Source organism: Helicoverpa zea, chromosome 15 (assembly GCF_022581195.2).
Source record: "Helicoverpa zea isolate HzStark_Cry1AcR chromosome 15, ilHelZeax1.1, whole genome shotgun sequence".
NCBI lineage: Eukaryota > Metazoa > Arthropoda > Insecta > Lepidoptera > Noctuidae > Helicoverpa > Helicoverpa zea.
In genome coordinates, this window is record NC_061466.1 from 1149681 (window position 1) to 1177548 (window position 27868).

At 37.0% G+C, this 27868-nt stretch overlaps 3 protein-coding genes across 6 annotated transcripts in view; 2 read left to right on the forward strand and 1 right to left on the reverse strand.

Moving 5' to 3' along the window:
* Positions 1 to 9711, reverse strand: part of LOC124636842 (bumetanide-sensitive sodium-(potassium)-chloride cotransporter) — a 31134-nt gene extending 21423 nt beyond the window's left edge. For both annotated transcript variants that reach the window (XM_047173031.1, XM_047173030.1), the window contains exon 1: positions 9040 to 9711. In XM_047173031.1, coding sequence (XP_047028987.1) covers positions 9040 to 9432 — 393 coding nt within the window. In that variant the 5' untranslated portion in view covers positions 9433 to 9711. The remainder of the gene's footprint in view (positions 1 to 9039) is intronic.
* An 88-nt stretch (positions 9712 to 9799) lies between these two features.
* Positions 9800 to 14731, forward strand: LOC124636844. Of its 3 annotated transcripts, XM_047173033.1 has the most exons (8): positions 9800 to 10479; positions 10661 to 10810; positions 10926 to 11125; positions 11205 to 11372; positions 11864 to 11995; positions 12625 to 12864; positions 13833 to 13914; positions 14486 to 14731. In XM_047173033.1, the coding sequence occupies exons 1-7, from the start codon at positions 10365 to 10367 to the stop codon at positions 13911 to 13913; spliced, it is 1086 nt and encodes a 361-aa protein (XP_047028989.1). In that variant the 5' UTR covers positions 9800 to 10364; the 3' UTR covers position 13914; positions 14486 to 14731. The 3 variants fall into 3 exon arrangements, with proteins under 3 accessions (XP_047028989.1, XP_047028990.1, XP_047028991.1); XM_047173034.1 differs by lacking the exon at positions 11864 to 11995 and having other exon boundaries at positions 9801 to 10479; XM_047173035.1 differs by lacking the exon at positions 12625 to 12864 and having other exon boundaries at positions 9806 to 10479.
* Positions 14732 to 15644: 913 nt separating this feature from the next.
* LOC124637017 (arrestin domain-containing protein 17-like) lies at positions 15645 to 27847 on the forward strand. Its single transcript, XM_047173329.1, has 8 exons — positions 15645 to 15863; positions 18076 to 18228; positions 21871 to 22085; positions 23387 to 23569; positions 23960 to 24145; positions 24653 to 25381; positions 25602 to 25674; positions 25926 to 27847. The coding sequence occupies exons 1-8, from the start codon at positions 15749 to 15751 to the stop codon at positions 26027 to 26029; spliced, it is 1758 nt and encodes a 585-aa protein (XP_047029285.1). The 5' UTR covers positions 15645 to 15748; the 3' UTR covers positions 26030 to 27847.
* Positions 27848 to 27868: the final 21 nt, after the last annotated feature.

A 27868-nucleotide genomic window follows, 5' to 3' on the forward strand; every position in this document is an offset into this window, starting at 1 on the left:
TTGTAGTGTATCCTTTTTACATATTAGTAGCAAGATAACCTTGATCAGCATCCATAAAACTGCTTCTTTTAATAGCATAGTATAATTATAGCTAGTTAATTTATTTCAATTTTCTAATGTTTGACATTAGAATATAAGAAGCATCGGTTTCCAAGCGACTCATACACCAGATATATTTAACCTGGTGAAATTTTACGTGAACCTACGCAATAACTCACCAGCGTCATTCTTATTCCCATGGTTTATGATGTAAATATGAGCTTGGCAGTGAGTTTATCATGGAATTCACCGTTACACCAAAACCAATTCGGATTAGCATACATATTAGTTTTGCGTGGTTTGTTCTCGCTCTATTCCTATAGTCTTATCGAATTCATTGTAAGCCTAGGTTAGTTTCGCTTTGTAGATGGTCGTTGGCCCTGTCTTTGTGATCATTGTTTAACTTTCTTAGGGTTATCGCTTCCATTTTTTGCGAGTTCTTTCCAGACCCACTCTTTAGGAGCGTGAGCCTAGTTGGTTTTTGACGTTTAATTTTGATTGAAAGGCTGTTTGGGACCACCTGTCTACATGGATCTAGTTACCGAAGAATTATTATGAGCAGTAAAAAACATTATCAGAATTAATAAATTCAAATTAGCATTGGCCCCTATAACTTCCCCTACACCATTTCCTATGAGGGAAATTTTATGGGAAACAACGGCATGGTGCACACTCCCTAAAAATACAAATGACTTGCTTGCATTAGGTACAACCGTGTTGGCACGTGTCAACATTTGGCCATTGAATATAGTTACCCTACTTTATTTACATGTACTTATCACAAACCTTGAACTACTCGACTTCCGCTTAGGAATTATGGAATTATTGTTCAATGTAATGAACATAGATCTCTCTCTAATTAATTTATTATTTAAACTTTTATTGTATTGTCACAGTAGTATAACAACTTTTGTCTATAGTACATAGTACTCAAAGATTAAGTACCATTATGATCAACGCTACCATGCTGAGTGGCCACGTGGGTAACCTTTTGCGCACATGTCTTACTACGACTCCAGAGTTACGCAGCTGTAGTTTCGGTGTGCTAAAAAACTGCGTATTATGTGAGCTCCACTGTTACTGTAGTTTCCAGTATTTCAAGAACTTAACATTTCTATATCTACGTGTAACACAAATAATATGGGGTTTGCAATGAAAAGCTGGATAAGCGTAGATTTTCTCGATCTTTCTGTCAATTTATTCCACAGAATTGTGGATTCGTTTATGCATTCATTGCACGGCAGGCCAGGTAACTTTCAGTTGTTGGTATTTGGCGTTCGCATTCTTAACATAAGTGTTTGAAAAGTCATATGTACATATAGTAGGTATGAACTGTGTAGTAATCTGAAGAATTCCTTTTTCTGAATGAAATATTTTACGAGCGTGCATGCGTCCTTGGAACTAAGCAATTTGCTTCGATATTCAATGCGATAAAATATTTATTTTAACTTTTTCTAAAAACATCGTGTATGTGTGTACTCGTGGGTTGGAGTGATACTAAATATTATAGAATTATTTTAATGGAACGATTCTAAACATACTTCCTACAACGATTTTACATTGGAAACCAGTTATAACAATATAATACCAAGGACAAATAGCACCTTTATCATGACCACTTACTTTACGACAGTTCAAAACTCGTAAAACGCTAAAATATAAGTCACGAATTTAATTTGTGTCAATGTTTTTTTCCTCAAAGTTTTTCATAGTTATGATCTGTGGAAATTGATTCTCATCGGTCACACATGTCTCATGGGAACCATACACACAAGTCCAGGCACACAGATACAGGTTATACATACAGGTTTTAGTTATTTGACTGATAACCGATCTTAGGGCGCGTTTATATGACACGGAATGTTACAGCGTGTCGGCCGCGCGGCGAAAGTACGGCGACCGCGCGGCGGCCGCGCGGTCAGGCCTGGTGGCCACGCCACGCCACTGCGAACCCGAACCATTTCCAGTTGATCTTGGTCTTTCTTAAAATTCACACGTGTTCGTTATGAGCTATTTGACTAATAAGAATAAAATTATGATTGCATATTACTTGTACCGACAAAGCAAAAAGAAATAAAAAAGAAATATAGAAAATTTTGGATTCATCCTATTTTAGCACGGCGAGAAGAGTTTGGTGAATTTCATACGCTATACAAGTATACAACCAATTGCGAGAAGATGAAAAAGAATTCGCAGATTATTTCCGAATGGATGTTAAAACATTTGATAAACTACTCAACTTCATACATGATTCGAGTGTGAGTGTGAGAGCGAGACGGCCGCGCGGCCGCTGTGTGATCGAAGAGCGAACGCCGCGCGGTCACCGCGCGGTTAGTTACTCAACATTAATTTCAACTTTACGTCCTAGTTAATAAAACATAAATTTGCTATAACTGAACAGTTAGTACGCGGCCACCGCGAGGTCGCCGCGCGGCGGCCGCAAGAATTTTTTCGCGTCGTCTAACTGCAGCCTTACATATGTATTGACGACCTCGATGGCGCAATGGTCATCATGCCGGACCGCCGAACCTGAGGTCCCGGGTTCGATTCCCGGTTCGGTCGACATTTGTGTGATGAGCATGCTTGTTGGCCGTGGTCTGGGTGTTATGATATGTATTTATAAATATGTATATATGTAGCTATATGTAGTTTATCAGTTGTGTTAGCACCCATAACACAAGTTAATAAATAACTTACCATGGGGCTAACCGACCGTGTGTGAAAAAGGTGTCCCGACATTATTATTATATATTAGGTAGTTTTGAGTTATGAAGAGGTTCTTGCACCAATAAAAAAGAAAGACCCTTCAAAAAAAATAATCAGTTTAGAACACTAGTCGTTTTCCCGCAGTTTCACCCACATCTCGTGGGAACTACTGAACGTACCGGGATAAAATATAATATTACTCGCATATGATGTAGCTTTCTAATGATGGAAGATTTTTTTAAATCGGTCCAGTAGTTTTTCAGTTTATACATTACAAGCAAACAAACAAAGTTTTCCCCTTTATATTAGTATAGATGATATTAAACAGTCAGAGTTAACATATTTGCATAGACGAGATTATTGCACCAACCACATAACCGCACCGGCCAGACATATGCGATAAAGAAAATTGTGATATCGTCCACTCACCCAACCTTGACCTTTCGTATCAGACAAAAAGCTATCTCAAGGTTACAGAGTTCATTCGGCATAATCTTTTTATTATTTTAGGTGATAATCCATAAAACGTAAAATACCTTCTGTCTTACCACAAAAACTTTTTAACGTCAGTTTAAGACTTGTCTAAAAAAATGTCAAAATATGACGTTGACATATGGTTCATTTTGGAGCCACATTTTTTTTAGACAAGTGTAAAACAGTGGTTAAAGTTTTTGTAGTAAGGCCACTTATGTTTTATGTAGTCTGTGTTTTCAATCTCTGGCAGCGCCACGTAGAAATTATAAAGAAATTGTATTATACCTAACAAAAACCACCATGTCATGAACTCATACCGCATAGATAGACACATCATCGGTTATTTTAAGCATGTTTTACCCGAGGTCAATTTCCCAAATTCATTAATTATTACTTTACAAATTAAAACTATACCCCATGCGGTTAAACAAATTAATCCGAAAGTTTATGCGTTACTAATTTCAGTTTGCCTCATGGAATTTTCATGCCGTTTGTGATGGAATTACAACTAAACGAAACAATGCTAACACGAAATTGCCTATAGAATTTACTGACTTAGAAGTAAAATCAGTTAACAATTTATTATTCCTTCTACATGTAACAACGTAAATTTTCGACAGCGAACTATTGCCGTGAAAAAGCCAGTACCAAATTCTCGAAATGTTAAATTCGCTCTCAAGAGGAAGGAAACTCGCCGAAAGACTGCTGAAAATAAGTTCTGCTTTTCCAAACGAGCTACTGTAAACTGCTACAGATTTACGTACAGTTTCTCATGTACATTCATAGTACTCACACCCACAATTATCGCGACCATAAAATTATAACGACGTACTCCATTCTTTGCTAGAAAAAACAATGGCTCATTAAATGTTAAATCATTCCAAATTGTCGCAGCCCACGTAAGCCCTTCCGAGTGTAACTGTACATTCCGCCTTGGTGAACGCTAAAAATATTAATAACCTTAATACTTAGAAGAGAAATTGAAAGCACCCGAGCTTTCTCTTTGATTTATGAGTACAAAGGTGACACACCAGGGTTCCAATCGATCATATAGGGCCACCATTAGTCAGTCTTGCATATAATTAAAATTCTATACGGCCCAAAATGCCCGAATCCCACGGTCCAATTGGGAAATTGAATGATTCGGCACTGTCAGGAAGACGCAAAATTTACAATAGTTATGTATTTAAAGAACTTAAACTCAAGGCTTTTGCATTGAAATCTGCGATTTTGTAACTCAATGACTCCATAAAGCTTGAGATGTAATTTATATGCACCTTCGCAAACAGCCATGATGGAATGGATAGAAAATCAGTCTACCATAAGAAACAGTTCATACTTGTGTAGTTACATGTCTCGTGACCAGTTCTTAAAATAATTCGCGTTCTATAGTTAATCGCAACTATCCAGTCAAGTAATTAAAACGAGTTTTATTGGCTCGTTTGAAAGTGCACAGTTAAATCGGTCGATTGAGTTCTAACCACAGTATAGCGCAGTAAAATAGCGACTAATGCAAGTGAGTTTTACATTCTAGGCTGCAAATATATTACCAGTTAACATACTTTGGTATCTCTACTGCAACCCATTTCTATCAGAGTAAAACGGAGTATGGTGTTTAATATATCCCAGTTTTCGATATTTTTCTGTTGCCTATAGCAAGATAATTTTGAGGAATCAATTTGAACACGGAAGTAGATGTTTATACCACATTTACGAAGACATTCCGGAAGATGATTAAGTAAGTTGACTCAATCATCAGCTAAACCGTTTCCTGGAGACGTATTTATGAAATTCTAGCTTTGATGAGCAACTCCCGTCTAATGATAGACAATCATGAAATGTACTGCGGATTCAGAAGCATGAAGACAAACAAATATTAACCAGAGGAAGTTTACATTGACGCCTTTCATAAGATATCTATCATTTTATGTTTCCAAATCAAACTGGCTGTAAAATTTAAAGTAACGACGTTTTTACGACTTTTCTGTGGCCACAACTAGTTGCAGATCGTCATGTAGATGCTAGCTCTAATTTAAGCCTTTGTTTGTTACAATGAAGGTTTAAACTCGATTGGTGTAGGTATTGTCCCTGTCTAAAATTAGCCTCCGCCTCCAACATCATGCATAAAGTGAATGGTTATGTGGCTATTTTTATCCCTCCTTAAGAGGATGTGTCTTTTATGTGAATCAGTGTGCTGAACTCATTGTATCAAGAAAATGAGTTGAAGCTAATGCGATGAACCCGCAGTGACTCAAACTTCACAAGAGGAATGTCCAGGAAACTTAAAATATTTGGCCTTCTTTCAACACACGTGGAGCATAATCGGTTCAATGGGGAACCTAAAATAAATATTGCACACACCAGTTTCAAGTAGGTATATTAGGCAACCAACTACAATTTGAACTATAGCTATATCCTACAATGTGGACAGCATTAAAATATCTGTTATCGTTGATACATTTCCTAATATAGTTTGATTTTTGCAAGTACAACGTAACTTCCAACGACGACGAGTTGTAGATTGGAACATGACCGGCTTACCAAGGTCAGTGATAAAAAGTCCCTTTGATAGTCGGGAAAAGCTAGTGACGCAGGTACTTCGCTTTATCATTGTACATACAAAAGGTAATAAAATTAGTTGTTGATTAATGGCCATACATTATAATAATGATCGTACTAGAAAGGGGAAGCCTTCACCATACAAGTGAAGCTAAAAATAAAAATTGGATGTTTGGCTGAATGCCTTCTGATATGTATTTTAACACTAAACGGAGTATCAGGTGCTTTACAGCTCAGTTTTCAACGTGAACGTGAAGTGCACGTGAAATGACTCATGAGAAACAATAATCAAATCATTTCTGCATGCATTACTTTCGGCCCACATTGTCATCAGGTCATCAGTCGTAGTTAACTAAATGTTAGGGACTATTTACTTAAAAAAATATCAGAAGCCTATTTATAGTCTGACTTTGAATTAGGCAAATAACACGAGTAGGTACTTGAGTGCCTGTTGCTTCCTACTGCATGTTGACTATAAACGCTAACTTTAGGGTCTGACATCATGACCCCTTATGAAGAAGATAAACAGCATCTTAATACATCCTTTGGACATAAACACGAGCTACAAATTTGCCGGCACTCTGCACCAACGAGTGCAAGTGCACCATCTAGAAGTATATCATACCTCTAGAAGTGCTGGTAATGGACGACAGCAATTTGAGCAATAAAATTGGTCTCATTTAGAGGTTCCATGCTCATAATTCCTTCAAGAACATCCAGTTGGGAACAATGAATCCTGTTACTGAATTTCTTGTCACTTGGATTGAAAAAGGCGAAGGGATGCCAGATGTTTGATGGCAATTTAGTCAAAAAGGTCAAAACGGATTTGCGCGAAATGCTATACACTGGAAAACCAAGCTCTGGATTCTCTAGTGTGACTCTCCTTTTATCTCTTAAATGAGTCGGAACAAAAGAAGGAGGCGTGTGAAACCGGTAGAAATGTTAGTCATCCATTATCTTTCCGTATGGCCTGATGAAATCGTCGGCCTAATGCGTCCATTCTTACCGGGGCCCGTAAGACACGAGCACGGACGAGGTTATAGGAAGCTTGCCGCCGCCCGTGCACTTATCCAATTTGCCGCTATTATGATTTATTGGTAGCGTACAAGTAGGCGCCTATGACCTAGACCGACTGCTTCGCGACCGAGTGTCAGCGCGTTTGCTATCGCATCAGCGGTATTCGCAAGGATTCTATGGATTTTGGAGCAGATGTTCAAATTACTGATTTCTTTTAAACTTCTGCTCACGGTGGAAAAACAACCGTGAGGGTTATTCTTTGACTTATGCTATTGGAAAACCTTTATATGGAAATTGGATACAAACTTATCACACATCTAAAATATTTTAGTAATCGGGTCTGATAGCAATAATTCATAGGTGCTAGTGACACTCAAAAATACAAAAATACGTCGCAGTAGAAACAGTAACGAAGAATCGAATTCTTCTATGGTTTTCATTTTCGATAAGAGTGTTGATTAATAATATTGGAAACGCCAATAAAAAATTTTATAGGCATACAGAAATTAATCCAGATTTTGATCAATATTTCTTGTTTTTGATGAATAGGGCGAATATATCGGCTCTTTGACTAACCATCTTGGAAGCGACAATGGTTTAGTCTCCAGTACAGACCCTACTGGTATGAACCGGATTTTATTGATTTCAGCTTAGCCGGATGAAGATGTTAGGGATCTCAAGGTCTAGGTGAACATTCTGGTATTATGTAGAAGAAATAGAATATTGACTATCTGCACAGTATTGCTTTAATTAATCTAAGAACTGGATTTAGTTACAAGTTGCTCTTACAGATTTTTTATTTTCATATGGGTAACAGGTAAATAAGCAAATAGTCACGCGTGCGGTAAGCAAATGCCACCTCAGCGATTATCCAACGCATGTTCTTTTCTCACGTTATTTTTCATAGTACGTGTATTGAAGTTTCGCATGTGATAAATACCTGGATTCAAAGGGTTTTGGAAGTTTCGTTTGAACACACGTGTGTTGTGCCTGAACAACGGCTGTTATTCCGCATGGCGCAGGTTCGATTCGCACGAGAAAAATATTTGAAACTAAAACAATTTAATTTTAATACACAAGTCATACCAAATGAACTTTGGAAGACGAAACAAATATATTTTAAATGCCTAACAAACATTTCCATGTTTAGCAATTTTCATTGATAAATAGATAAACTAATTAAGATGGGTACACATGCCTGAAAACCTGAGAAGGCCGAAGGTGGACGAAAATGGGGAACCACCTTGTTTTCTATATTCCTTAAATATTTTAGGTTGACGAATAGTTTGAAGTCAGCCCAATGGCTGATTAAGGCTGGGATTGCTGTAGGTGGCTACGGGGAGGCTTAAATTCAGCAGTGGACGACAACAGGTATGTATAATGATGATAATGATATCTTAGCTGAATGTCATCTTTTAAATCACTCCATTCAATGGCTTTTGTGGAACATCCTGAATTTACTGCATAATGTGGGATTAAACAAAAAATGTACTTACACAAACATTACACTATGAATGAAGCACATTACACAATGTGGATTTTATCAACGGAGCTACAAGCATTGTTTCAAAATAATGTAGGCACATTGTTTGTGTATCTGTTTTATCTTGTCCTAATGGGTCATTCATGGTTTATTTTAGTGATTATAGCACCCATACAGCCCATGTGCATTATATAGGTAATGAATAATTCATTATTACAAATGAATGTAGCTTATTTGAAACGGAATGTACCACTAATTGGATGATAAAAACAATGTTTTTTTCCAGTAGATTTCAAACAAACAAGTTATAAGTGTTTTTTCCATGCTAAACTATGTGTGTGTATCGTAAAATACTTATTTATAAGCAGTTTTTTATCTGGTTTCAAGACAATTTATGTGTTAACATGTTATGCTATTATTAATTTTAATTTTATGTGGGTAAAGTATAACTTGGTTTAACAAGACTATTCTAGAATATTTATTGTTGAAGCAGTTACTTTTATAATAGAGTATAATATTAATTAGACCATATTGTATAAAATTAATGGGAATCTGTCTGTATTAAAGGACAGCTCACATATGGATCCCATAATTTGCGAATAAGACCTACCATGAAAAACTTATGCTTGTTCTATTTGACAAACACCTTGATTTATCAGGCTGTTATCACTTGAAGACAGGACAAGTATAGAATCCTCATATTTATAGGTTTCCAACTTCTCAATTTGGATACTTTAATAGTCAAACTCACATAGACTCACCTGAAATCTGGTGGCAGACGGCTGATCCTTGAATCTAGATGGTTTCTCCATATCACGGAAGCTGCTCTTAGTGACGGGTGAGCGAGACTGGATCGTGACCGACCCGTTGGACACTCCTTCAGGCAGCAAGCGATCTTTCTCACCCGGCTCCCGCGTCCTGAACTGTAACCCTGCCTCCACGTCGTCACTCCGCGCCGGCAAGTCAGTAGCAGTAGGGTACTGAATGTTCCCGTTCGTCGCTGCCATGGACTTGGCCGAACTTATCTTCCTAAACCTTCCAATAATAACATCTTCTTCATCGTTCACCGGCACGTTTAACTTCTCCGCCGCAGTGCTCGCGTGAGCTTCCGGCTTCACCGGACTCAACTCGATATCCTTTTGAGGGGAACCCATCTTTATCGACAGTTTATATCGCAGAAATTATTGTACTAACACATTATTTAAAATTTTAATCGACGGCCGATATTTGTAAACACACTTTATACGCAAAATTTCGCCTACAATAAACGCAGATTGTAATTGCAAAACGCCTTTAATCTTGACAGATATGAAAACAATAAGGTTTTCTGTTAGAATATTGTAAAATACACATAAATATTAAAAGCACGCGGACAGAGTTGCAGAGCCACTTTCAACAAGCGCCCACTTCGCCGTCCAGTTGACAACTAACCAGAAACAAGTTGAAGTTGATAGAATAGGGAAGCGCACTAACCATAGATCTTAATCAAATCTAAATCAGAACACGTTTTTTACTGTTGCGTTGCCCATGAAATATATTTATGTAACTGGGACTCTTGTGCATTCATTTGTTCTTGTTTTCTTATCATAGTTTATCAAAATAATTTAAGTAATTAGCTGATCTGAAACCAAAATATGAATAATATGAATGTTACCACGGGCAAATACAAATGACCCAACTTAACGGAGATTCTTTGGAAGCTAAGCAAGAACCAATTCTATTATGAATAAAATTATTAAAAGGTCTGTCTGACAAATAAGAATTTGAAGCTATTTGAGGCTAAAACATGCACTGTATTCGTACGCATGAACTTGTTCTCCTCCTCCGAGGAGAAAAGTATAAAGTTTTTTATAAAGTTCCTTAACTCCGCTCAAATTAATAAATTATCAAACATTTCGTCGATTTTACTGTATTATTTGTTAATTCGAGTTCGTCCTAATTTATCGTCATCATGTACTCTGGTATACAAAACCGCAAAACTTGATTTTCCTCGTGGGAAAAATAGAACCATTAAATGCGCAGTTATTGTTAATTTCATTCCAATAACAGAAGGGTGTGGTTGTTACTTGTTACCATTTTATTCATAATGGGTTTCGAAAATGGTGTAGTTACTTTAAATCATGCTTCTCATACATATTTTTCGGGCCAGACTATAAATGGACACCTCTCTTTCTTCTTGGAAAACTCTAAAGTTATCCATGGTAAGTTTTAATCAGGCTTAAAATATTCTCTAACTTAAACCCAAAAAAATAACGTGGCGGCGTAATAATATTATATTTAGTTAAGTACTCTACTTCTTTCTCCAGATATATAATACAAATTATTAAATAGTTTCTCGCAGAAATCATGAATTTTGCACTAAACATAACTTTTTGTCTAAAGGGATTTATGTGGAGGTGAAGGGTTGGCGCAAAGTTAATGGGACTACGGAGCGTCGGTGTTGGTTGTTCCCTCGTTTAGCATACACTGTAGATCATCATTCTTACGAGGTGTGTCTTAGAAGAACGACATTTGTATGCGGTGGTGTAACTGGTATGTACTTATGTTTTTTTTTTATAAAAAATACGACGAAACCAATCGAAACATTTCTTCCTAAAACTCTGAACATGGCATTACTTGTACATTCTATATTTTTTTCGATTTACAGGGAACTACTTTCTCCGGGCAGGTCGACATGAGTTCAAGTTCGACTGCCCCATCCCGGTTGACTCTCCATCTTCATTCGAAGGGAAGCATGAGCACATCAGATATTGTTTCAGTATAGTCATGCTTACCACTGGGATGTTTTCTTCTGATAAAAAGATACTTGTTCCTTTCCGAGTTCTTTCTAGCAAGCAACAAAAAAAGGTAAGAGATGCAGGAGTTTTAGTAGAAAAGTAATAAAATAATACAAAAAAAGGAATAATTCAAAATCTTCCTCGGGCAGCCGATAGAATTTCAACTGGATGACGACTGGGCTGTTTGCGTGGCATTCTCGCAAATACCGGTGAAGCTTGCAACAGGGGACTGCGGTGTTGGGCGAGTTCTAAACCTAGAAGTCATCTGCAAGAATAAAGACGAAAGCAATACCAAAACAGTGGTACCCACGAAACAGGTAATTTTAGCATACATTTTTCGATAAATATTGTGGATAAGGAAACATAAACAAATTATACACATAATATTATAAACAATAAAAAAAGCTGAAGGACGTGAAAGCGTTAGCGCTTTAATACCTACATATCGACATTAAACGCCGTTAGGGTCAATTCCCACTGAAAGAGCAGCGACCGGCAGCGGCCGTAAGAGCACGGACAACGTAAGAGAGCGGCGCGGCGCCGCGCGGCCCGCCGCGCTCGCGCTCAATCACTTGCATTTGCGGCCGCTGCCGGCCGCTGCCGGCCGCTGCTCTTTCAGCGGGGATTGACCCTTAAAATAGCGTCAGCGTTTTCGTTCCCTCTATAAATTGAAATGTTAAACTTTATGTTCTCAGTAACCAATACAATCAAATCAATGAATGTGTGTTGTAGAGCGCTTGAACATACGTGGGCTACTGATACTTCGTGTATTTTCCATTACTAATTTGGTTTTCTCGATTTAATACAGCCAGTGGCCTCGGAAGCCACACAATCCTTCGATTCTGATCCCCCAACCTGCAAGACCGAGAGCAATGAAGCAGAGATCAATAAAACTCCTACTATAGCTGGGAAGAAGTGCAACTGGGTCCTGGATTTTCAGGTGCGGACCTGGGGCCCGATTCTCCTAATTTTACTTAAGCGACATACGATTCACGTTCGACTCGATTCGACTGAGATCCAATCCCAACTCGATTACGATTGAAGCGTATGTGGCATTCCGCTATTTTTTCTTTGAAATAAACGTTTTTATCCTTTTCTGTCATTCAATAATGAATCATTTTGTCTGCAAATGATTTACGATTGCTAAATGATTGTACAGCAAACTACCGTATAGACCAAAATCACCAAAATAGCAGACCAATCGCACACCAATCAAATGTCAATCGAATACGATTGGTCTTTTATTAGAGTAGCAGAATGCCTGATTTGGTTAAAACTGCTATTGCGATCATATTGCGATTCGATTTCTATTCGATTTTGACATTATTAACTTAGGAGAATCGGGCCCCTGTATAATTTACTCCGTTAATGCATGTAATTTGATCAATATCAACTTTTTTTTAAGTTGAATATGGGCCCCGGCCCATGATATGTTTTCAGTGTTCACTAGTAAGAAAATGTCTCCCTTTCGTCTAGTATTTTAGTACCTCCAACCTCCATATAAGAAAAGTGTTTTCTTAATTTTCTTTAATTTAATACCTACATATTAATAGTTATTTTATATTGCAGATATTTAAGAAAAAAGGCGGTCGCCAGACCAAGCCTGTCGCAATTGGAAGTATCCCTTTGGCTGGATTACCAACTAATAAGCTGGTTCCAATTTGCGCTCCTACAGATGGAACTATTGATTACCCTCCCGTTGTAATAAATCAACCTCAGTCGATCAATTCTCCCTACTCTGGTGGTAACCCAGGATTTTCTTCGAATGAGAACACCTCAATGATTGATGTTCCGATGAGGGAATCTAGTGTTAGTAGCATTCTATGTTTATAAAGAGAAGGGATATTAAGTTTAATTATGGGTTTCGGATTCATTATGTGGGTGGTTTTCTAAAACTGAATCTAAGGTCCCAAAAATCGGTTAATTTATCGCGATGTGGCAACAGTAACAGTTTCAATAAAATTATTTATGAAGCAACATACAACTAACTACTTTGCACGGCATGCGAATATATATCAATGACATAATCCGTCGCGCTCTTGTTGCCGTCGGCGTTCCAGCCATATTAGAACCCAATGGTCTGACACGCGACGATGGCAAGAGACCAGACGGTATGTTGTTGTTCCCGTGGAAGATGGGTAGGTCTTTAGTATGGGACGCGACCTGTGTCGATACTCTTGCACCATCTCACCTTCCTAGCTCGGCGCGATGTGCTGGTTCCGCTGCTGCGGCTGCAGAGGACCTCAAACGGCGCAAATATAGTACCCTGGTGGGTAACTATACCTTTGAGCCGTTTGGGGTTGAAACCCTCGGGCCGTGGGGTCCAAGTGCTCATCTCCTATATAAGGATATCGCTAAGCGACTTGCTGACACTTCAGGTGACCCAAGGGCTGGTTTTTATTTTGGCCAAAAAGTAAGCATTGCCATCCAACGTGGCAATGCTGCCAGCCTCTTGGGTACACTCCCGGTGGGCAGCGATGAGGAGGAGTTTTTTGATGCAATTTTTTAAATATTTTTATTTATAGTAAGTGTATATATTAGGTAATAAGTTAGTTGTATGTTGTATATATATTTATTATTAAGTTATTGTAAAAAGTTATTTGTAAATAAAAATATTTATGAAGTATGATGATGATGTTTACCTAAAGTATGTCAACAAAATATTCCATGTCACGAGGATAATTATTTTTATAAAACTACTCATTTGAGGAAAATCAAATCTCTTGGCATAGGTACTAAAATTGAATATTAATGTTTATTACACAACGGTTTTGCAGCCTACGGGACCTCCGCCATCGTACTGGTGTTCAGTATCCAAGCCTGTGTCTGGCGCTGGCAACGTGGATGAACCCAAATAAAGTAAGAACAACTAGTAGGTACAGGGGCCCGATTCTCCTAATTTTACTTAAGCGCCATTTGATTCACGACACTCGATTCGACTGAGATCCAATCCCGACTCGATTACGATTGAAGCGTATGTGGCATTCCGCTATTTTTTCTTTGAAATAAACGTTTTTATCCTTTTCTGTCATTCAATAATGAATCATTTTGTCTGCAAATGATTTACGATTGCTAAATGATTGTACAGCAAACTACCGTATAGACCAAAATCACCAAAATAGCAGACCAATCGCACACCAATCAAATGTCAATCGAATACGATTGGTCTTTTATTAGTAGCAGAATGCCCGATATGGTTAAAACTGCTATTGCGATCATATTGCGATTCGATTTCTATTCGATTTTGACATTATTAACTTAGGAGAATCGGGCCCCAGTTCTCATCAAATAAAGTTTACTCTCTGAAGTCGCATTGCACACGTGGAGTAATGTTTTGTTCGTACATTTTGAAATAAGTCTTCGGGGAGTAGGTAGGGAAGTTATTCGATGAGAACTGTACTTAATGTAAATATTTTATTATTTTTTCCAGAAAACCCGACTGATGCTATCCCGGAAGCACCAATAAATCATCAACCTTAAAACTCAAATATGTGTAGAAGAACAGTGAGAAGAGAATAAAGAAAACTTATAAATCCTTTTTAATCTTTCATCATAACTACCGATTTTTTATGCTTTCTTTTATATAACATAACTGCTTTCTTATTATTTTAATACCTTTGTGTTTTTTATACTATAATGGAACTAATTAATGTTTGGTAATAAAAAGACTATTATACAATTTGGTTTTATTTTATTCCTTTTGATACCAACAGGGATAATTATGAATGCAGCTGACTGGTAAACTTAGATCACATGACTAAACAAATTATACCTACCCATCATCATCATCCTCCTGCCCTTATCCCAATTTTATTTGGGGTCGGCGCAGCATGTTTTCTTCTTCCATACTCTTCTATCTGCCGTCATCTCACAAGTAACATTCTTTCTTACCATATCTACTTTCACACAATCCATCCATCGTTTCTTTGGTCTTCCTCTTCCACTATATCCGTCCACGTTCATACTCATCACCTTCCTCACAACATGACTCTCATCCCTCCGCATCACATGCCCATACCACGACAGCCGGTTTCCACGCAGTTTTTCTGATACTGGCACTACTTTCAAACTTCCTCTTGTATACTCATTCCTCACTCTATCCGACTTTACGTAAAAATTAACAATTTTATGGATTAGTCATATTCATGCCCTGGCAATCGTTCCACAATTAAATAAGCATTACAATTTATAGATGCTTAAGTTTTGAACAATAAAACATTTCTTGCATGTACGCACCGCAGGGCTACACATCAAGCTATTCAAAACCAGTTTGTCCCGAGGCCAGGGTTTGGCTTTATATCTTTCTATAAATTGAACGGTCAACTCATACATCATATTTTTGTATAGCTTGATGTGTAGCCGTGTGTACTTTTCATCTGAATATGGCATGTTTTATTTACACATACTATTCAAAATGCTGGTTCCCTAAAACTCGGGAAACTGCACATATTAGGTATCATTTAAAATGGTGAATGCATTATATAGTTCACTTGTCAGCCACATTCAATCATTCAATAGAGCCTTGTCAGTCTATGGTCTACCTACACAATGGTCTATGGCAAATACCAACTTAAAGAAATAAAAATCAGCAATTTAAAGTTTTGAAACGTCAAAATCGGAAACGTCAGTTTCATATTGTAAGTAAAGGGTGGGGTGTCGCTGTGATTTTTGAAGAAATTATTTATATTTTAAGATGGGATTTGATGACGGACAGATAATTTTAGACAGTGATAATGGAGCTTACTTTGCCGGTCAAACGGTTTTCGGGCGTTTGGTTTTCTCCCAGGGTAAAGTGAAAACTATTCATGGTAAGTGTTTGCATTCGTGACTATTTTCGTAGCTACTGCCCAAAATCAGCCTCATTTGAATGAAAAAAATATATTGCGGCGACAATTCCGTGTGTAGGTTATAGTCGTTATCACTAAGATTTTTGCAGCTTTATCGTCTTATTAGCGGGTTATTTATTTATGTATTTAATTAAGCAATTGACCGTCATGTACCCATACCGGTATGGATACGAAATAAAACTGGTATGAAAATAATAAAATGAATAGAATTTGATCAATTAACTCTAAATAAAGTGAAGATGAAAAGTGGATTCTATTTTGGTGTTCTACCTTCCATTTAGAATAATTAATTTTAAATCATTTAATGAAATAAATATCAAAATATAATTAAATCCATTTTATATTACCTATGTTTTATGAATAAGGTTTAGTGTGGAAACATTTTTTGCTTATGTAAATATTGTTTAAAAAATCCAACAAGACACTCGTAAGAAATCAAATTCTATAAAAAAATATTTATCAAAACATATGTGTGTCGATGTACCTACTTACACCAAAATTGTCAAAAAACATTGCATGATAAAATAAAGAAAAGATTATTGATAAAGAAAACTGTGTTCAAAAACCAAATCAAAAACAAAATTAACAACACAACAGAGGTACAAAGTGTATTGGATATTATCTCTGCCCATAAATGTTCTTTTTTTTTGTCCATGTTGTAATGCAGACTGGCCTTGAAGCAGACAGATTAATGTATGCCATGTGCAAACTATTTATACATAGAGATATCCTTTGTTCTCTTTTTGTATGGAATTCATTTTAACCCAATGTTTTGGTTTCCTGGTAGAGTGGTTATGGTCAAGTAAAATTATATAAAAAAAAAAAACTTGAAGATAAAGTACCATACTATATGGTTCGGCTGTTGGTATATGTATCTTTATCTGTTTCATTTCATCCTGTGTACATATTACCAAATTTTATCCAAATTGAGATAATTCAGGCTTTATAAAGCTCTTAACATTGATGGAAGTTTTAATTTTCATACAGCATTTAACTTTAGTTAAAGATTTCTTACAATAGCAAGCACGAAGTTGAATATTAAGTGCTCAAAAAGATGAGACAATTGACAAAAAAATATACAATGTACGAAGTACTTACAGCACAAAACAAATAATTTATAAAATTGCTTGGAGTTATTGCTGCACTATGAAGTGTTTTCATAAAACCACTTCTTGATGTTGGTTGTAATAATAGGTAATGCATGTGTGAAAATAAATGCAAAAGTCAGTATAATTTTGTCTAGAGGACAACAAAAAATGCGATGGATGGATTGTGTGAAAGTTCACATGTTTACAAAGAATTTTACTTGTGAGATGATGGTAGATAGAAGAGTACGTAAGAAGAAAACAAGCTGTGCCAACCCTAAATAAAATTGGGATAAGGGCAGGAGAATGATGATGAGTATAATTTTGTGTAATCCAACTGCAGATTTATGCGTACATCATTACAAGTCTGTCTTAGCAAAGAAACAGAGTTTATTATTATTTAAGATTCAGAAGTACCTAACAAAAGCATACAACCTGGTTTTAACATTTCATAATTATGAAGCCTAGCTTTATATTGATGTATTGCATATTTATGTTGACGCATTGTGGGCTCAAACTCAAAAACTTTTATTCAAATTAGGCTAATAAATCAGCACTTTTCGAACGTCTAAAACAAAAGACAGCCCACCAAAACGCCCACCCTTCACCACTTCCTATGTGTTTTTGCTAGGAAGAAGAAGAAACTAAGGCATACACCAGACTTAAATCATGGCCAATACAAACATTTTAAGTACACAAAAATATTTATCTAATCAAAGTATTATGTAACAGTTAACTTTAGCATTGCACTTTATCTTTCATCACAGATATGCTCAAGTAAAAAGCAGTTTTATCTGACTCTCCCAATATGGTCAAAGATTGGCCATCTATATAGCAATGCAAAAAAAAAATTCTGTCCTATTCAAATTATAACAGGTACAGAAATGAAAGTAAATATGTGCATTTGTTACGTTGATGTTTAGACAGCTCACACAATTCAGATAAAATTTTGTCTGTAAATAGGTATGAACATCTGTACGTTGTCATGGGACATTGAAAGTCATAGGATGGGAAATAGTCTTTTTTTCATTGTGACATATTTTTTTATGGGATGGGGAAAGTTGCTTATGAAAATTTTATTGTTTAAGGTATCTTCGTGGATATAAAGGGCTTCTGCAAAGTCCACTGGACCACATCCCACACTCGCAGAGTAAACGATCGTACGGAAACCTATACAGTGAGCCATGATTCCCATGAAGAATATTTCAGGAGGAAAACCTTTTTGTTTGGCGGTGAAAGCGGTAAGTTTATGAATTATTATTTTACTATTTTCCAATTCCGGTTTCAGCCGCTTACTTCCAGCTACGGGATAAAAGTAGCCTATATAAAATTCTTGTTTTTAACATTCTTACCTATAACTCCCAAGTTACATAAAAATTCGATCAGCCGTTAAAGTGTTATACTTTTATAGTATTAGTAGGTTCACAGAGTCACGGTCGTATTTTTCCTAGAAACAAAGCTCTATTCCAAAACCTGTTTTCGTTACGTAACCGACAACTACCTACCTACTACTTATTACTTACAGAATTAGCGGAATTCAATGTTATTTATTATAGAACTATATTTATTATGTATTTATTTATTATCTGCACCAGACACGGAAAATACAAAATAATATATTACACATGAACCCGATTAATCGTCAAAATAAGGTCCGAATAAATGGCAATTATTTACCTTAAATGGGGCCTTAAAATCTTTGGACAGGTCAAGGATAAAACCAGCCAGTTTTGTAAGCGAGAAGTTGTTGAACCAATTCGTGTCCCAAAAAAAAACGAATCCGACAAGCCCTTACGTTATGGAGAGTATATAAGAGAACACTAACTAGTTATTTGAAAATGACTCTTCCACTGATATGAGTACATCGCGACCGAAAAAGCGGCTCGAAATTTCAGAAAATAATGAAATCTCTTGAAATAAAGCCTTATTTCCTGTGCTTAACTTGTCGTGTTTCTTGAATAAAAGGAAGATAATTATAATTAGGGACAGGGTGTATATTGTGCACTTATGTAATTATAAAGGTTAGGTTTGAAACACATTGTATAGTGAGACATGGCGCCTAACATTGAATAGCGCCATAAAATAGATCGTTGATAAAGCCAGTTGTATTCAATGTAGAGAAGTATTTAATTAATGAATAGCTTCATGGTCAGCCAGCTCTTAAACCGAACCGAAATTGGCGTGGCTGTTATGTAATAAAAGATTTTATTTATTTATGCTAATCAAAATTATATTACAGTACCAAAGTACATTTTTATCGTCTGCTCAAGCCATTTAAAATATGGAAATAGGCGCATTATATGAATGCATAGGCGGAATTCCATGTAGCTTTCTAAATAATCCAGCTTTTTAAAGAATTGCCTCCCAAAATATAGTCCTCCATATTCAGTTTCGATGACGGCGACCCATGACAAATTCACCTCCTAACGTGAGCCCTGATGTGACTGGCTAAACCGAGTTTAGATTTGAAGACCCGGTCGCAAGCGCGTACAACGGACCCGCGTAGTTGAGAGTAAAAATGTTTGAGTAAAAGAGAGACCTACCTAAGCGGTTTCTCTGTTCATATCTCTTCGATTTTATAAATTGTATACTTTATATGTATCCTACGCGGAATACAAGTATGTATAGTAAATTCGGCAATTTAATACTGCTCCCAACTAACCAGAGCAATTAGCTTAATTGGGCTGGGTATTAAGAAGATTAACAGCACTACCATTTTTACTATGGCCATGAACACCTTATGAACATTAATTCTCATTTCGGAGTAACTAACAAATTCTTATGCAGATATATATTTTTATTAGTGACATAAATCGTACCAAGTATCCTTCTAACATGTCTATGTTTGTTTCTCTTTCACGCAAAACCGACTGGACGATTTTGATGAAACTTGGTAGAAATATAGCTTAGATCAGAATAACATCTACTTTTTATGACTGTATCACGGAATCTCGAAGTTCAAAATGCCGAAGTACTGAAGCCATAAAGTACACAAGATCGATGCACGTGACTTAGAATGTACGCTACATCGAAGTACTGAATTGCGAATGTTCATGATACCGATGTACGGAATATCGAAAGTTTGTTATAGCGAAGTACGTGATTGCGATTGTTCTGAATCCCGATGTACGGAATATCGAAAGTTTGTGACACCGAAGTACCTAATATCGAAGGGTTTAAAATCACGGTATCTGCGGTAATTGGTAATATCAACCGGAAATGCTTTAAATATCGTATTTTGATCAATTTCCAGTAAAAAATGCATTGCTTTAATGTACTTGTGTTAAATCTACGAGATCTTATGTTGTTATTCCACGACTTTGTTTTCGATTTCTGTCGTGGTTCACATTTATTCATCATTATTTGCCGAGCCTTTCCCAACAACCACCCACCCACCTAACATTGTATTGAGGTCTGCATTATATATTATATACACTTTTTGTTTTCAGCATTGTATTGGGGCCAGGGGCGCATCAATGTTTTACAAGGAGCGACAACATAAGATCTCGTAGACCGACCCCAACATTGTTGTTGGGGAAAGGCTAGGCTCAATATAATGCAGACCTCAATACCTACAATGTTAGGTGGGTGGGTGGTTGTTGGGAAAGGCTCGGCAAATAATGATGAATAAATGTGAACCACGACAGAAATCGAAAACAAAGTCGTTGAATAACAACATAAGATCTCGCAGATTTAACACAAGTACATTAAAGCAATGCATTTTTTACTGGAAATTGATCAAAATACGATATTTAAAGCATTTCCGGTTGATATTACCAATTACCGCAGATACCGTGATTTTAAACCCTTCGATATTAGGTACTTCGGTGTCACAAACTTTCGATATTCCGTACATCGGGATTCAGAACAATCGCAATCACGTACTTCGCTATAACAAACTTTCGATATTCCGTACATCGGTATCATGAACATTCGCAATTCAGTACTTCGATGTAGCGTACATTCTAAGTCACGTGCATCGATCTTGTGTACTTTATGGCTTCAGTACTTCGGCATTTTGAACTTCGAGATTCCGTGATACAGTCACTTTTTATCCATTTGCGGGAAGGAGATCTCTCGGGACGCGTAAAATCGCGGTTGAGAGCTAGTAGGTCTATATTGTAGCTAGATCCATTAACAATTTGAAACCAATTGGCATTTCAAATGCGTATACGCCGCATCGCCAGTGATGTCATAGACAAACTTACGCCCAAAACTCGCGAGCAATGAACCGTGGCTCGTCTATTCATTAGCTAGCTGCTACAATGTCATAAAACATTTTTTTGACCGTAAAGCAACTTGACAAAGATTTTTTGGCCCCTACTGGTTTTTTTAACGAGATCGTTTTTGAATGAGTACCTACCTACAGATGGTCGTACTTTTTGACTGATACCATCCATCATCATCATCCTCCTCATCCTCCGAGCCTTTTCCCAATCATGTTGGGTATGCACTTTTATTTTATTTTAAACACTCAAGATAGCTTTTATGCGATAAGATCACCCATTGTGTCTGCTTCCCCTTAAATCTGTTTATCTTTTTTCAACAGTCTTCCAATGAAATTATCCAGTCTTGTTATTTTTTCTACGCTATGATAATAAGTTATTAATAACAAAACAATATGTAATTTTGTACGCTGATTTATAACGTACCTGTCGGCACTCGGCTGCGGGATCGTTCGATAGAGTAACCGCGGTCCTGGTACCCAATTTGCTACAGAAGGAATAAAGATAGGTTTTAGCTAGTAAAAGTTTAACACTCCTTTACCCGTAGCTGGAGTACCCTCAAAAAAATCTCAAAAGTTTTAAACATTACAGTAATCGGCACCGAAGTTCTTCCTCGTTTTTATCTAAGTAACCCATTTTTTTATACTTATTACCCAGGTGACCACCACCTCCAACCGGGCAACCATGAGTTCAGGTTTGACTGTCCCATCCCGGTCAACGTGCCGTCATCGTTCGAAGGCTCGCACGGTCACATCAGATACCGTATCAAGGTGAAGATGCTCACAACTGGCATCTTCTCGTCCAATAAGGAAAAGATGGTCCCTATTAGGGTACATGCGCCACTGGATCTGAATTTGAATCCTTATTGTAAGGTAAGAAAGTTGTTTTTTTTTTGTAATCATTTAATAGTAAGCATATTGAAGAAAAATCATACTCAATCACCTTTGTTTGACTTGTGATTGAAGTCCGAAAAAGCCTATCTAGACTAATAAAGGTCAATTGCTCCCAATTGGCTAAACTAAAAAAAATCGACACATAGACTGCTTTTAAATACCAAAAAGACATCCAAAACACATTTTGGGGAGTTTTTCTGGGCAGCTTGTTCCACTATTTCTACATCTCAACCATGGGCGTAGCCAGCTTTGGGCTCAGGGTGGGGCAGCAGTCAACCTATCCCCGGGGGAGGGCGGGGGCCCTCCGATTTTTTGTATCTTGAGCCGTTAATCTCTTAATTTGAGAGGTTTATATTTTCAGGTACAGAAAATAAACAATCACACACAGGACAAAAGCCAAAAGTAAGGGCATGTAGTTTCTGAATACGCGAGCGAAGCGAGCGCGAAATTTTTATCGGACTTAAACCAAATATTACGTAAAATTTAGCCCAAACGTACTTAACTTTTTGTTCGTTGGCAAATGCAAAAATAAGGGCATATAGTTTCTGAATACGCGAGCGAAGCGAGCGCGAAATTGTTATCGGACTTAAACCAAATATTACGTAAAATTTAGCCCAAACGTACTTAACTTTTTGTTTGTTGACAAATGCAAAAATGAGGGCATATAGTTTCTGAATACGCGAGCGGAGCGAGCGTGAAATTTTTATCGGACTTAAATAATATATTACGTAAAATTTAGCCCAAACGTACTTAACTTTTTGTTTCTTGACAAATACAAAAATAACACAGTTTCTGAAAACGCGAGCGAAGCGAGCGCGAAATTTTAATTATTTTTTAAGACTTATATTTTCAGGTACAGAAAATAAACAATCACACACAGGACAAAAGCCAAAAGTAAGGGCATATAGTTTCTGAATACGCGAGCGAAGCGAGCGCGAAATTGTTATCGGACTTAAACCAAAAACTACGTAAAATGTCGCCCAAATATACATTTTCATGAATGGGGAGACTAGGTACGACACACCCAATTTACGTCCATACGAAAACCCCCTCGCTCGAGTTAGTAAAAAAAACATTGTTTAATCAGACACCATAGAGGTCAGAGCCAGGGCCCAGGGTGGGGCAAGTGCCCCAGCTTGCCCCAGTGTGGCTACGCCCATGATCTCAACAATAACAACAACAAGCGGCAAACGGCGTACATTTTTGGGGGCTGTCCTTTGTAAAATTGACCTTCAAAACTGTTTTCAGCCTACTTTGAACAAATGACAATTTATCCGTAGGAGCCGATAGAATACGAGTTGTCCAGCACTTACTGCTGCTGGTGCGTGAGCGCGGGCTCCTCGCAGGTGATGGTGCGTCTGCCAGTGGGGGGGTACTGCCCCGGCCAGGTCATACCCATGGAGGTGGCCTGCAAGAACGACAGCAACGTCGAGATCGATGAAATTAAATTCGCTATTAAAAAGGTGAGAGGTTATTTTCTTATGTTGTCCTGTAATTAGCTTTCAATTTATTTAATTTGGAATAGAAGCAACTGACTGAACTGTTATTATTTTCACTTGTCTTTTTATATGATCGCTCAATCCTTCTCCGTGTGAGAGAAGGTGTGTGCCCAGCAGTGGGACGATAAAAAGGCTGTAACTTAACATACCTTTAATTTTCCAAATCAATTTATATTTGAGGTTACCATATTGTATTCGTCTAAAAAAAATATATTCAACATTTTCAAACTAACGAGACGCTGATTTGACGACACAACGCGTAAAAGTTAAGCTATTCTTATTGCTTAGTTAATGTCGATCATTTTTTTTTGCTCATAATACATCGAAATATAACCTTTCAACATGTTGATCCAGGACGTGACATACATGGCGGAATGCGAGCCTGGCACCCGTAACGACCACGACACGGTCGCAGAGATCAAGAAGGGACCTATCCCTGGACACACTACACGCAACTGGACCGTAGACTTCGAGGTGCCAGCCATGGACATATACAACGTCAATGCCAGCCGGTTCATTGACATTAATTATCATTTTAAGGTAAGATACAATAATCGCTACATATATTATAAATGCGAAAGTAACTCTGTCTGTCTGTCTGTTGTGCTTTCACGTCTAAACCTGACCTAAACCTAAACTGATATTAATAAAATTTGGTACAGAGATAGAGTTGACCTTGAGAAAGAACATAGGATAGTTTTTATCCCGGACTTTTGAAGAATTCTCTTGGAACCGCGATATAACCGAACTCTACACGGGCGAAGCCGCGGGCGGAAGTTAGTATATTATACATGTGAAAGTAACTCTCTCTGTCTCCGGATTTCACGCCGAAATGAGCGAAGGACAAAATTAATAATACGCCCACATTTCAGTCTAACGCAAAGTATATTTAATCCGTGTTATCATCTGCAAGTAATAAATTAATTCTACACTCTGTCATGTCATCATTATAATCAAAAACAGTGCAGCAGCGAATGCAGGAATACTGGCATTAATTGATTTTTTATACATATAAAAAAAACATAACAAATATATTTTATGTCCCAGGTGTCCACCGAAGTCGGCGGCTGTCATGAGGGTACAGAGGAAACCCATCCTATTATATTTGGCACCATCCCCTTAGTGGGCTTCCAAGATAATATACAGAACCCTCTTCACGATCAAATGCCAGTTCAGGGAGGCAATACGTACCCTCCCCCACCAATCATAAATCAACCGCTATCCAGCTCGCCATACCCTAATAACAATGCTTACCCCAATAATACGCCTTACCCAGGCGGTGCCCCCGGTTACCCGACCACTCCAAATATGGGCAGAACTTCGCCTTATCCTCAAGGAAATCAGTCTTTCCCCAACGTTTCTCCTTACCCACCGAACCAGCCTTATCCCGGCGGAAATTCGCCTTACCCTGGCGCAAATCCCCCTCCACCTGGAACTTCGCCTTACCCTGGCGCAAATCCCCCTCCCCCTGGCACTTCGCCTTACCCTCAAGGAAATTCGCCATACTCTCAAGGTAATTCGCCATACCCTGGTGGTAATCCGCCTTACCCTGTTGGTAATTCTCCTTACCCTACGAATACGCCGTACTCTACGGATAATCCTTCTCATGGGGCAAGTCCCGTACCTCCGTACCCTGGCGTGGGGCAGAGTCCCGCGCCTCCTTATCCTGCTGTGACGACAACTACTACGTTGAAGACGGGTAACTTCGGCTTCATAGCTGGAGGGGATGCTGAGGCCAGCGTGCCACTGTTACCGCCAGGGGCCAATGTACCTTACGTAAGTATTGCCTGTATATCGTCGCTGAAATTCTTACAATTTGATTTTAAGTTTTTTCAACACATTTTGATTTCTATTGGTTTGACGACACAATAAAGGACACCTGTCGAAAACATTTTTTATTTATTCTGTCTAAAACGTCCTTATTTATAAATCATTCTCGTAAGCATTTAGCTAATTAAATTAACTGCAATACTACAACATTATGTACTTCTTGCAGCCCGCTAGTCCCCCGACGAACCCGTACGCCACCGCTTCCGCGCCTGTGCCGTCCACACCCGGCACCGACGAGAGTAAGTAACTAATTATTTTATTAAGATCACATTAGTTAGAATATTCTCAGGTGAGTTAAAGTAGTTTATGTACAAGTTTTTAAACTTACATGTCAATAAATATAATTCAGTGCCAAATTACAGATTAAAAAGACAAAAGTTAGAAATATCATGCTTTGCAAATCCAAGGAAAATAATTATTTATTACCAAATTAACCGTCATCATTAAAAATTAAATGTGGTAATAAGAATCCCAAAAATCTATATTACAGAAAAGCCTCCGTTAGATAACACCCCGGACGCTAACTCAAGCTCTCCGCCTTACAATCCGGATTACATGAAGAATAGCGAGAAAAAAGACGAGAAAACTAATTAATACTACTACCTCAAATATTAAATGTCTTATTCCTAATAAAATCGTTCGCGTAAGAAACAATCTTCCAAAAAGATTATCGAATTGACAGACTTGTTCATTTGTGTTTTCTGTCAAACTTGCAAGAATTGTAAAATGGAAAACGGGTAACGATTGGTATTATGAATGAGACAGTATAATAAATAACATACGTATTAACACCTCAGTCGTAACTGCATTTACAAGTCGCCAACCATCTATATAAGTACGAAGAAAAGTTGGCAAAAAAATGCTTGAGAAAAGGCTCTGAAAGGCTGGACCGATTTCAGAAATTAAATAAGTAAAGATTAAGCAGATGTGTATGTGAAAAGTGGCATAGTATGATAGCGACTCTACATTTATTACTAAGTGATTTCACTTAATTAAAAATTGTTTGAAGCATTTATTTTTCTAACGTAATATTACAAGCAAATTAACGACCTCTGATGTGTTTATAAGATAGAATGATATGATCTCGATTGGTTTAAGTTTTGGAGGGTAGGCAGCTATTGTTTCAAAAACATGCTATGTTCGTGTCATCTCAATGCAACGTAAGCCTACCTAGGATTGAAAGGATGATAAATTAAGTAATATTTAAATTATGATAGGAAACGCAACAATCACAATTACATACTTTTACATCACATTTATACCCCAAGAAAAGGGAACTCTTATTGATTACAAGTCATGGATAAAATTGCAAAAATGAGTAGGCAAGCATACGTGTAGAATTAAATTGTCTTCCTTCATACTCTGTCTAGAGACTGGTCAATGCTAATAAGGTGCTGAAAATTTGGTCTATGAAATATAAGATTTGTCAAACAAGCACTTCCCAGTGTTGCCAATTATATGAAACATCTACCTCTTAAATACTTAAATAAGAACCGTCTTAATGTGCCTAATACTTAAAATTACAAATACAGTGAATTCTTCTACTCGCCTTAAAGTTTTTATATGTAGTTCAGATATTTACTCGTCGTTTTTAAAGATTATTATATTTCTTAGGTTAAGAATAAAGTCAATGTTTAGGCTTTCATAATAATAAGAGCTTTTATATTTTATTTTATTGAATTTTGATGATTGATATATTTTTACAATTTTGATATTTTTGCAGCATTTCATATATTATGTCGTTAGTAATAAGCACAATGTTATATTCATGTTATAAATTATATTATATAATTATAAGTACATACAGACATATAGGTGAGTTTTTGAGCAGCTATTTCGAATAAAACCACCTGTAGTCTATCTGTTTACTTACATGTGTTACCTAAAATTTATATTTTTGAAGAGTATTTTCAATATATTTGTCTTTAGTATTCTTTTCTTTCTTCATAGTCTTGTTATGGTGCTTCTATTGAATAGAATAAGGTTCTTTAATTTCGTTAAATCTATTTTGTACATTTTTTACCTCTTTATGACTTCGCAACTATTTTCTCAATTTTTCAAGTTAAACGTTTAGAATGGTAGGTACAATTGTTACGTATATTTATGTATAATGCCTAGTCAGTAGAAAAAATAATTGTAAAACGTCTTCTAACCGGGATGTGCCTTTGTTTATTATATTTAATTAAGAAAAATGCATTTATTGATAACTTTTCGATTTTGGATGAAATCCTGGTCGTAATAAGTGTTCCTGTAAGCCTTAATTCTGTACAAATAAGATAAATGTAATTTAACGACAATATTCAAGTAAAAAAGTACAAACATGCCTTATACAGTTTTCTGTGCAGTTGTAACAAACTCGAATATTTTGTTATGATTCTTTTGACTTTTGAAATAAAGACGTGCTATGATTAATTTGTGTTTTATTTTCTTCGC